At 39.3% G+C, this 12,877-nt stretch overlaps 1 protein-coding gene across 6 annotated transcripts in view; it reads left to right on the top strand.

Moving 5' to 3' along the window:
• Positions 1-12,877, top strand: part of LOC143270680 (fibrous sheath-interacting protein 2-like) — a 48,556-nt gene that overhangs the window by 21,649 nt on the left and 14,030 nt on the right. For all 6 annotated transcript variants that reach the window (XM_076561531.1, XM_076561534.1, XM_076561533.1 and 3 more), the window contains 2 exons: positions 11,825-11,896; positions 12,594-12,695. In XM_076561531.1, the coding sequence (XP_076417646.1) occupies positions 11,825-11,896; positions 12,594-12,695 (174 nt within the window). The remainder of the gene's footprint in view (positions 1-11,824; positions 11,897-12,593; positions 12,696-12,877) is intronic.

Here is a 12,877-nt window from a genome sequence, read left to right as displayed (position 1 = left end):
GAATGAAATGAAGTGGAAATGAACGACAAGAGAGAAGCAATAAAGGAAAGGAGGGAGGAGAAAGGCAGGATGAGTCGTTTAAAGTGATTAATGTAAGAAGTGCAAAATTAAAAATGAGAATTAGAAATGAGCTTGGAAAGGCAGAGTAATAATAAAGTGAAACTGTAGATAGCAAGGAAATACAGAAACCAAAATGAAAGAGGATTATGCAGGTATCACAAAAATGCAGGATGAATCAGTGACAACAGGACAAGAAGGAAGTGAGAATAAGTGGGGAAAAGGAAACAGGAAAATCATTAATTTTTCATAAGAACTCAGTAAAAAGTAGCAAATGGAAAGAAAAGGGAAATGGGAAAATTATTTAGGGGTAAATAGATAGAAAGCAAGTTTGATGTCACCTGGGTTACAGAGTGAGAACGTGTCTGAAAGGTTTCAAGATGAATGCCTATAACAAATCATTTTATAAAAGAGAAAACTAGTTTAAAAGGAAGGGCCGATAAGAAAATAAGTTTTAAAATGGGCTTTCAGTCTCCTATCTGTGACCCCAGGCTCTGGTGGCTAAAGAGGGATTAGTATGGATTGAAAGCCAGTTTTGTATAGAGGATGGGACTCCTGCTAAAACAGAAAATAGCCAGAGTGTGGTGTTGCATTCTTTTAATCCCAGTACTGAGGAAGTAGAGGCAAGCACATCTCTATGAATTCTGGCTCAGTCTGTTCTACATAGCAAGTTCTGGGCAGCCAGGACTACATAGTAAGACCCTGTCTCAAAAATAAAATAGTTAAATAAATTGAAGAGAGGGGGGGATGTGGGGAGAGAGAAAATACATTTAATAGAAACACAGAAAGAAGATTAGAAAAAAAATCAGTGACAGGGAAAAGCCAAAAATAATAGCTAATTAGAGAGAGAAGAATGAAAAGGGAGTGAGAAATGTTTCTCTCAGGTGAATCAATAAAAATACTACTTCAAAAACTAAAGTCAGAAAAACAATTACATCAATTGTAAATGGGGAGGACTTTTTTCATTTTGTTTTTGTTTTTTCGTTACAGGGTTTCTCTGTTTAGTTTTAGTGCCTGTCCTGGATCTCGCTCTGTAGACCAGGCTGGCCTCGAACTCACAGAGATGCGCCTGGCTCTGCCTCCTGAGCGCTGGGATTAAAGGCATGTGCCACCACCACCTGGCCAGGAAGACATTTTAAATGTCAGAAAAATAGATATAAATATCTTATAGGCAATCAGTGGACCCACGGATAGGTGGATAGGTAGACAGAAAAATAGATAGATGATAGACAGACAGACAGGCAGATAGATAGATGACAGAATGAATGAACATAAATTATAGGTAGATAGATGTAGAAAAAAGATTATATATATATATATATACATATATATATATATGTATATGAAGCCAGTAGAAAAGAATGTGACAAAAATAAGTGCATAGAGGAGACAGTTTAAAATGACCAATCAGTACAAAAAATACAAGAGTGAAAGCAAAACTGATAGAGGAAAGAAGGGAAATGGGAGGAATAAAGAGGAAAGGAGAAATGGATAGTTCCTGGTAAGTGTAGCTGGATAAATAACAAAGTAAGATGGAAGATAGGTGGGAAAGAAGAAACAAAGGATGAAGGATCAAGAAAAGGGCCAAGAAGTAGGTTGCTGGCTGGCCAGCTGGTTGGATGGCAAGAAAGGAAGGAAGGAAGAGAGGGGAAGAAAGAGGAAGGAAGATGATGGATAGATGGATGGACAGAGAGTTGGATGCTAGATAAAGGATATAAAAGCCGAATGTGTGCAGGTAATATGACACAAATGATGTATATGGGGGAGAAGCCAGTATAAAATGGGAAGTCAGAGTTAAGTTTCAGAAGAAAGAAGAGAGAAAAGATAAAGGAAAGGTAAGGGAAAGAAGAGTGGGAAATAAAGAGAAAGGGACAGGGATCGTAGGGACTTAGGTAGAGGAGAAAATAGAACAGTAGACTACAGACAGATGAAAGGGAAGGAATAAGGGATGCAGTGAAGTGAGCAGGGAAAACAGAAACTGGAAGGTGATGAGGCAGAGAAGAAAGTGAGTGGGGAGAGAGAGGGGGAGATAGAAGCCCAAGACTATGGGGTTAGGATAAAGGAGGCAGCAGGAGAGATATTAAAAGAAGGCCACTGGAAGGAAAGAACAATAAACACAGATGAATGGTGATGGCTAGGTAGACAGGAAGGAGTGTAGGATAAGGCAGGAAGACAGACAAAACAGAGCCAGGGTTGGTGGCGCAGAACTCAGGAGATAGAGGTAGCAGGACCACCAGTTCAAGGCCACCCTGGAATACATAGCTAGAGCATTTCTGGAAAATAAAAAGAGTAACATAACTATAGTGACAACAAGGTAGTGTGGAGATACATAAGTAGCTATTTTCAATGATGATAGACTGACAGGTAGACAGATAGGGAACTAGATACAAGTATAGGTGGACCTGGCAGTGGTGGCACACGCCTTTGATCCCAGCACGTGGGAGGCAGAGCCAGTCGGATCTCTGTGAGTTCAAGGCCAGCCTGGTCTATAGAGTGAGCTCCAGGACAGGCACCAAAACTACACAGAGAAACCCTGTCTCAAAAAACAAACAAAAAGTGTAGGTGGGATTTAAAAGTCATGAAACAGATACAAAGACAGAGACACCAAGAGCTAAGGGTTTTTTTGTAAGTCAAAGAGATAAGGAATCTAAGAATGACAGGAGAGAAATAGGAAGAAGGGGGAGGGAAGAGATGGATGAAATGGACCAAGGAAGAAGAGAAGAAAGACAAGCATGATGAGAGAAAACTGAAGCGGAGTGCAAAGGGATAGAAAAGGAACTAAAGGAAGGAGTTAATAGTGGCAAGTCTGTAGGAAAGAGTAAAATTTACTAAGTGTGAGAGTAAGAGGCAGGAATTTGGAAGGACAGTATTTGTTTTAAACCAAAGCAAGGAGGCTGGGGAGAGGGCCCAGTGGACAAAAGTGCTTGCCTCCCCAACATGTGGACCTTGCGTTCCTGGTCCGCAGTACCACACAAGTACAGTGAAAGACCTCATCACAAGGGAGTAGTGTAGAGTGTTAGAAGAGGACATCCAATGTCCTTCTCTGGCCTCCATCTGCATGTGTATGAGCGCACATGCCCACACATGCATGCAAAAACATATGTGTACAGCACACAGTGCATACCAAAGAAATAAATCTGAGGACAGCAGGGGAAGACAGAGGTCTGTATGGAAAACTTCAACCAAAATAACTAAAATACAGAAGTGTAACTAGATGGCAACTAGAGCAGAGAAGAAGTGAGAATAGCTACAAAAAATAGAGAAAAGGAATGCATTTTTCTAAAGAAAATAGTAAAAATTCAGTAGTAAGTACAAACTGGAAAAGGGAGAGGAAGAGAAATGAAATCCATCTTCAAGGGAGGCAAGTAGAGAAAGAATGAAGGAATCTAAGGCAAGATAAGAAAGGCAGGACGGAAGACAGAAGTAGGAACAAATGAAAAAGAAGCAAAGCTATGGGGCAGGCAAGGAGCCTTGGAGGCAGGCACAAAAGAAATAGAAAAGAGACTTCGAAAGGAAAGAATAAAGAGAGGGAGAAATAGATGAAAGAAATATAGATGCTTTCAAGTTTTCATTAAAAACAAAACAAAGTAAAAATACAAAAGTAACGAAGAAAAGGAGACAAAGGAAAGTAAATTAAAGAAGAGCATACATAAGCAGGAAGGGTCAGGACAAACAAAGTATCTACAAACAAAATGAGATAACAGAGAGTCAGAGGGAAGAGAGAAGAGAAGGGAAAGGGAGATATCAATGAGGGAAGGAAGGGCTAGAGGCTGTGGCTCTGTGACTTAGGTTGCTTTGCAGCCAGGAGGACCTGAGTGTCATCCCCCCAAACCATGTGAAAATATCATGAGGGTGTAAAAGTGGTGCTGGGGAGCAGGATTGTAGTCCAAACACTAGGGGTGCAGAGACAGGATACCTGGGGCTCACTGATCAGCTGCTCTGGCTTAGTTTGTGAGTACTGGGACAAATAGAAACCCTGTGTCAATGGAAGTGAATAGCCTTCCTGAGGGTGACACCAAAGCTGTCTTCTGGACACACACACACACACACACACACACACACACACACACACACACACACACTAAAGGAAAGAAGAAGCATACCAAAGTGCGAAGGCGTTGGTAAGAATAAAGTAAATGAACAGGATGAAGAGAAAAACCAAAGGCAAGAGAGAGAAAGACCAAAGGCAGAGGGAAGTTTTGAAATGAGATACCTGTACTGAGACTTTAGGGGACAAAAGGAAAATGTTGTGAAGGAAGGGCCAGTAAATTCTATTTAAGAGAAGTCGCTGAAGAAAGGAGGAGGGGAGTGAGTGATCATAAAAGACTAAGAGATGATAGCATTTGGGAAGAAAGCACAATGCCTGGAGCTATCCCCAGCGGTGGGTGGGTCCTGCACAGGGTGTAAGGAGTGGGCAGGAGAAGAAAGTGAGCCAGGCCATGGTGGTCAGGAGAATCTTGCAGCCTGACTGACTAGCAGCCAGAGTGTTTCTTTGTTTATACAGAATTTAGTTAGCAGGGATACATTCATGATGTTCTAAAACATAGATCATATCATTTTTGGTTTTGGACATGTGTTTCACTTCCTTTTCTCATCTTTTAGTCACCATTAATAAACTATGATAGAACAGTTATCATTTCCAATCATTTTCCCTCAAGTTTTGACATCATTAATAAACAGAGTTATCATTCTTACTCATTAACCCCATAACCCAATTTTTGAGAATCTAGAGGCCTATGACAAGCCTGTGCTCAGGCTGGTTGTTTTGATTGCTTCAAGGACAGTAGACCAAAACAAAATCTTCAATCACTCTGGGCATTTTGTCATGTCTAAACCAGGGTATTATTAACTCTTAGTGGTCAGAGTGCCCAGGAAAAATCCTCAGGCTAAAGTTGCTGCAGTTATTATTCAAATTTTGGCATAATGCAATCAATGTTCACATTTATATCTTTATAGAATTGGTCTATATGTCTAATCCTGGCATTCTATTGTTCCTTGGTCACATGACATTATATTGGCTCTTCATGAGTTAACTTCTAAAAGAGGGAGGTCCTAACACCTCATACTTTTATCATCTTTCCACTCTATACTTTGCTCACCAATATGTCTCTATGTAGGGCAGAGTTGTATGCCACGTAATTGTCTGAGTGTACAGTGGGAAGAGCCTTGTAATCTGAACTATGGACAATTCCTCTAAACCACTGGATTTTGTTGACTTTTTAAATTTTACTTTGTTTTTAATATCTTGTTCCTGTGTACGTAGAGGGACAGATGTTTCAAGGATATCTCATAGCCTCATAAAGAGACCTGTGGCTTCTTCTTTATGTGTCACAACCTCCAAGGCATAAGGAAGACCTTCAAGTAGAAAAGGATATCTCCCTCAAAGTGGGGGGCAATAGTATGTTCAGGACTTTTCTGGGTAAGCTTAGAAGCAGCATTCCTGAGAGAAGGCATAACTGATTTATAAGTAATTTTCCATCAATCCAACATCCCCAGATTGTACAAATATTAAAAGTGCCCCAAGTATGTAACAGGTGGAGATGAAAACCAAAGGTAGCATGGCAGCCATCATGGGGCTCAACTTTGCTGGATCTGTGTCAAGCAGCTGTGCTGGCTCTATGACTTGTGCCATTCCATTCCTTACATCTTCTGCAGGACCCATCCAATGCTGGGGATGGCTCCCGGCAGCACAACACTCAAGAAGCAGAGGCAAGAGAATCATGTTCAGTGCCAGGCCAGCCTGTTTTACACATGGAGGTCAAATCCAGCCTGGAGCTACAGAAAGCAGGGAGGAACAGAGGAAGAGAGGGATGGAATATTAGAGAACAAGGGAAAAGTGTTTATTGTAAGTCAAGAGCAAAATGCTACTCCAGAAACAAAAGCAGGAGACAAAGAGGATGGAGACTTTCTACAAGGAGTTTTAAGTGTGCAAAATGTGACAGAATATAACCGAAATTAACAGAGGGTGGGAGGGAGAATAAAGAAGGATTCAGAAGATGATTGATTGTGAAGGGTATAGAAAATCAGATGAGTAGACAGATAGGCAGACACATAGACTGCAGCTTAAAGGACATAAAACTTGGAAGGCATACATACAACATAAAATACACAATATAAAGTCGTATGAGTCAGATACAGAGGATTTCAAAAAAGAGGTACATGTAAAATGATAAAGTATTTTTTAAAGTATGCCAAATAGAAGGCAGGCACGGTGGCACACTTCTTTAATCCCAACACTCTGTATGCAGAGACAGGCAGATCTCTGTGAGTTTGAGGCCAGCCTGGTGTATATATAGAGTCCAAGGAGAGCCACAGCTATATAGAAGGACCCTGCCTCAGTTTTTTTAAAAAGGGGAGGAGCTGGGCAGTGGTGATGCATTCCTTTAAGACTAGCATAGAGGAGACAGGTGTGAGTTCGAGGCTAGCCTGGTCTTCAGGGTGAGTTCCAGGACAGCCAGGACTAAACAGAGAAACCTCGTCTCAGAAACAAAGAAAAAAATCATGGTACTAGAATGGAACTGGAATGATGAAAGAAGAGGAAGAAGAGAAGGGAGAAGAAGGAAGTGAGAGATGGCGCAAGAAATAGAGACATGCAGGCACAGTGCAAAGAGGACACAGTGAAGTGAGGAGGTTAGGAAACCACTCTGAAGACAATTTGTAAGTCCCTGCAAAGACCAGTGTCCTAAAAAGAGATTTTCCATATAAGACAAGGTTAGAAAGGTAGGATTAGGAAGAACCGTCAAAGTGTAGAGCACAAGATAATACAGTGATGCGTATGTAAGATGCCAACAAAGTATTACAGAAACATAGGTGGGTGAACTGGGGACGCTGGGAGTAAAATGGCAGACATTCTAAAAGTAGGTGCCGATTTTAGATGTGAAGGAAAGACTAAATTAAGAAGGCAGTGACAGAGACTGAAGAAGAAGGGGGTTTAAAATGAGTCAGTAAGGAACAGAGATACACAGAGGATGTAAGAGGGAAAGCCAATAAGAAATCAAGAGCAATTGTGCAGTGTAGAAGGAAATTTTGAAGTAGGTGTGAGGAAGGGGAACTCACATGATGACAAACTGAAAGGACAGCCTGCAGCTTGGAGAAAAAGTCAACTAAAGATAGATACAGGACAGACCAGTAGAAAAGTTAGTGTGCAAAACACAAGAGAAAGAAAGTGGAGGAAGAGACAAAGAGAAACTAGGGCTATGGATGTAGCTCAGTTGGTAGAGTGCTTGCCTAGCTTGCGGAAAGCCTTGGGTTCAATTCCCAACATGACACCTAACCATGGTGGCACACGCCTGTAATACCAGCACTCATGAGGTGGAGAACAGAAAATCAGGAATTCCGGGTCATTCTTAGCTACACAGTGAGTTTGAGGCTAGCTTTGGCTACATGAGGCCCTGTCTCAAATGAGGAGAGAAAGGAGAGAGGAGAGAGAGAGAGAGAAAAATCAGTATAAAAATTGTTGAGGAGGAAGAAGACAAGATAGATGAAATATGTATGACAAGATGAGAAAAAACAGTAGGAAGGAAGGAATCAGAGATTAAGGCGACTGGAAAAGAAACAGAAGGAAGTGAAGGAGAATTGAGCTTGGAGACAAGGATAAAAAGAGATATCGAGGGAGAGACACAAGAAACAAATAGTTAACAACTACTAAGGTTATAATGTTGGGAATGAAGGAAGTGGGAAAGGTAGACATAAGGGGGTTATTAAAAGAGGAATCCAGTTGTAACTGAAATAAAGATTAGTGGGACAATTAGATAAGTGAGAAGACGGTGGAAATAACACAGGAAAAGAGGCAATGATTGCCCACCATGGTACATGATGATGCACACCTGTGATACCAGACCACGGGAAGCTGAAGCAGAAGGATCACCTGCTCAAAGCCGGCCTGGACCACCTAGAGGAGTAGGTCTCAACCTTCCTAATGCTGCTGTCCTTTAATACAGTTCCTCATGTTGTGTGACCCCCAACTGTAAAAACGGTGTCCCGCCCTTGCTACTGAGATTTTCTCTTAATAATCTATATCTGAGTGGGGCACCATATAGGGGACCTCTGTTTGAAATCCTTTGTTCAAGATGTATCTATTTTTCACTAGCTTACAAAGCAGTGGGTCTCCATGAGACTCTCCATACACCCTGACTTTTGGTTAACCCACTCCCATCCTTCTTCTGTCCTCCTACCTTATCCCTGCTTAAAACTTTAACCCCAGTATTCCTCTCACTTTCATACCACAGGTGAGAAAGTTTTACAAAGAGAGAATATGACACTGAGAAAGAATAAGCAATAAGTAAAGCAAGAATAGTTATGTTCGTGGGGGATAATTTTAAAGCAGTCACCATTTTAAAAAGAAGAAAATATAGGCTCAGAATGTAGCTCTGTTTTTCCCCACACACCTGTCATCTATCAATCAACTGTCACCTATCGTTTATGACCATTTGAGACCTGGTCTAACTATGTAGCCTTGGCTGGCCTGAAGCTCACTATGTAGAACAAGCTGACCTCCATCTCTGCATCCAGAGTCTGGGGATTCGAGCCCTGCAGCACCACACCTGGCTATTTAGCACCTCCCTTCCGACAATCTTTCACTACTAACCTTTAGCCGTTTCCATGTTTGAAAACTCAATTTGTTTTTCTTTTCTCTGTGTTCCCACTTTCCTGTCTGGCCACCATGTATTCATCATCCCTAACATTTTCCCGAGTTCTCTAGAATCTACGTTTTCCCACAATCTGTGCTCTTACTTCCCGACTACCCTGCCCTGCTAACAGCCCTCTCTCTTACTCTCTCATTCTTTTAAAGTTCACTCTTTTTCCAGACATCTCATTTCTGTGTTTTCTTTCTTCCTTCATTTCTTCTTTTACTACTATCTTTCCTTTTTTATCCTTTCAGTTGTGTTCTCCTTCCCTTTGTGTCTTCTTTACAATCTTCTGTGCCCTTATTCCTCTCATTCCCTTTCTTTTCTTCCCCTTGTCTTTCTCTTTAATTTTTCCATTCCCTTTTTATGGGAACCTGGTCTTTGCTGTTGTTGTTTCATCAGCTATTTATTTTGGTGTTTTGGAAGTAGTAGGAAAGCATGTTGAATAGCCTGATGAAAGAGTGGTTAAAGGAACAGAACCACTAGAAGAGATAGAATGATAGATAGATAAATGATAGATAATTAGATAGAGAGATAGAAATATTGATAGAGAGATGATAGATAATATGTGGATAGAATGAAAGATGATAGATAGATGATAGATAATAGAGAAATGATTGATAGATGGTAGATAAATTGATGATAGATGATGGATAGATGATAGATACTTAGATGATAGAGAGATGATAGATACATAGATAGATAATGATAGATAGAAATAGATAGATATATGGATGATAGATACATAGATGGTAGAAAGATAGACAATAGATAGAAAGATGATAGAATGATAGATAGATGATAGATCGATAGAAAGATAATAGATAGATGATAAATGATAGATGAATAGATGAAAGATAGGTAGATGATAGATAGAGATAGATTGATAGATATATGAAAGATAGGTTTTAGACTGATAAATAGATGATAGATAATAGATAGATAGGGATAGATAGATAGATATAGAGATGATAGATAGATCATAGATAGATAGATAGCAGATAGCTAGAAAATAGAAGATAGATAGGTTGATTGAATGATTGATAAATAAACAGATGATAGATAGATAGATAGATAGATAGATAGATAGATAGATGATAGACAAGTACATAGATGATGGATAGATAGATATGCATATATGATAGATAGATGATATATATAGATGATCGAGACGGATACATGGATGATGGACATGATACATTGATTGTTAGATTGATAGATAAATGATAAATAGATGATAGATACATAGATGATAGATTGATAGATGGATGATAGATAAATACATGAGAGATAGATAGGTACAGAGATGATGGATAGATAGAGATAGATATATGATAGATAATAGATATATAGATAGATGATATATATGCATATATAGATGTACGATACATAGTTGATAGATCATAGATATAAATAGATAAATGATAGCTAGGTAATAGATGATAGGTAGATTGAATGTTTGATAGATAAATAGATGATAGATATATAGATGATAGATAGATCATAGATAGGTATTAGATATATGATAGGTACATAGACAAAACATAGGTAGGTAGATAGATAGATAGATAGATAGATAGATAGATAGATAGATAGATACACAGGTGCATAGATGATAGAGATAGATACATATATGATAGATGATAGATAGATACTGATGCAAATATAATAGATAGATGATAGAGGATAGATAGATAGATAGATAGATAGATGGATAGATAGAGATTGATAGATGGATGATAAGTAGATGATAGATAGGTACATAGATAGATGATAGAGATAGATAAATGATATAGATAGATAGATAGATAGATAGATGTTAGATAGATCATAGATAGATAGATCATAGATATATGGATAGACAGATAGATAATAGATAGAAGATAGTTTGATTGATTGATAAATGGATTATAGATTTATAGATGATAGATAGATAGATAGATAGATAGATAGATAGATAGATAGAGATAGATCATAGTTAGATAGATAGATGATAGATAGTTGATAGATAGACAGGTACTTCGATAGATAGAGATACATATATGATAAATTGATGATAGATAGATGGTACATAAATATATGGATAGATAGATAGATAATACACAGAGATTGATAGATAGATGGATGATTGATAGAAGTAGATAGGTACATAATGATAGATAGATAGATAGATAGATAGATAAATGATGGAGATAGGTGATAGATATATAGAATAAGATAGATAGATAGATAGAGAGAGAGAGAGAGAGAGAGAGATACATACATACATATATAGATGGATACATAGATGATAGGTATATGGTTAAAAGAAGGTATGTTGAAAGACAAGGCATGAAATGAGGCAGAGGAAGAAGAGAGAGAGCAAAAAGAGTAATAAGGAGAAATAGATAAAATGATATGTATACCAAGGAAGAATCAAGAATTGCTACTGCAAATTATATAAAAATCTAAAAAGATCAAAATAAGTTCTATAAAGAAGGAAACAATGAAATAAATATAGGACTGAAAAGAGTAAAAAATGAAAGTGAAGGAGAAAGGGAGGTGAGAAAAGTACGGGGGAGGACTAAGCAAGTTTTACAAGGGTGAAATTATTAAGGCCACTCCACGTAGTTAAAAGGGAGGTTTGTTTTGTGGGGTAACTTACAAGTGAATGGATAGTTTACAGAGTCTGGGAAAGGCATAGTACAGTCCAGCGATATTCTCTGGAGAACTCTGCTCGGTCTACCTCCAGCATCCAGGGAGCAGGAACCAAGAGAGCCAGCGCATCCGCATCTCAGGTCTTCAGAGTTCTCTCTCGGCCCCGCCTCGTAGGCGTGACAGTTAACTAAGCCTCAGTGGGGGTTGGAACTTCCAGATCAAAGCTGGAATGGCTACCCACAACAGCCAGTGCCAATGTGCTTTCTTAGTCTCCTCCTCCCTTTGGTCTTGGTCCATTTAGACCTACCGTAATATATCATGCAACTGGGAACAGATATATTTTATTGGCCACATGAATTTGTCCGACACCAGAGTTTTCTACACTGTTGTTATCTTGGGCCTTTTGGAAAAGCACCACTGAGAAGTAGTTGTCATTTTAATATTTGACATTTTATCATTTTGTCATCCCCAGTGTTAAAAATAAATGTCTTTTTTTTTTAAAGCTTCGTCAATAACGCAAAAAAGATCAAGTTTGGCTGAGGAGAACACGTCTCCAGAACATCTAGAACGAAAATGTAACTGACATGTTATGATTGGAAATTAGTAATTAGTGGGAATACTAGATTTGGTAATGATGAGCAGAAAAATCCTCTAACCCCTTCCATCAACTGGTGTCTTGTGAACACTCACGAATGACTGTCAGCATCCTCACTCTCCAGGCCAGACTCCCTAATTACTCAGTTATGTTCTCTCCACACTCCCAGAGAAGGGTGCACCACTTTTTGCACCTGACAACTCTCTAAACCCAATTCCGAACCCTGGCTTTCTCATGAGTCCCACTACTGAACGTGTCTCTGTACTGTCCTACTGCCAGTGAGAACCTGAGGCAGCTCTCCAGTGTATGCCTGTGTCGATGGCATCCCTCTGCCTCTTATCCCTTTGTTTCACCTGGAGAACTGTCTTTCCCGATTACTCCATAGAGGTTCTCCCCATGCATCTGAAGCCTGTGTCCCTGTGAACTTAAGGACTGAGACCACTGCCAGTGTGCTTCCTCAGTCCTAACCTTCCCTTGTCATTGAGCCCTTGAGACACACAGTAACATGCCACTGGCAGCAGAAATATTTCATTTACCATATACCTTTAGCAAAGGGTTTCTCACGACTGTTCTCCTGCTTCTTTTGGGAAGGCACAATTGAATAGTAGTTATTTTAACATTTGTTATTCTCTCATTTTGTCGCTACCACTGTTAAAATTTAATATGCTCATTTATAGCATCTATATCAAGTTTAAGGACAAGTTTCTCTGACGAAAGACTATTACAAGAATCATGGATCGATGAACAAAGACAGTTGGCAGAATCAAGAGAGTCAAAATGTAAGTATCGTGTAGTGATTGGAATTGAATAATTTTTGAGACCTGTCAAGGATCACTCCTGCTTCACATGCAGATGAGCCCACTGTTCCCATCTATCAAATGATGCCTGGGGATATGTTTGCCAGTGGCACTACCATCTATATTGCCATCTAGGATAGACTCTGGAACTGCTCAGTTCATGT

This window comes from Peromyscus maniculatus, chromosome X, assembly GCF_049852395.1.
Source record: "Peromyscus maniculatus bairdii isolate BWxNUB_F1_BW_parent chromosome X, HU_Pman_BW_mat_3.1, whole genome shotgun sequence".
Lineage (NCBI taxonomy): Eukaryota > Metazoa > Chordata > Mammalia > Rodentia > Cricetidae > Peromyscus > Peromyscus maniculatus.
This window is presented reverse-complemented; position numbering and strand designations above follow the sequence as displayed.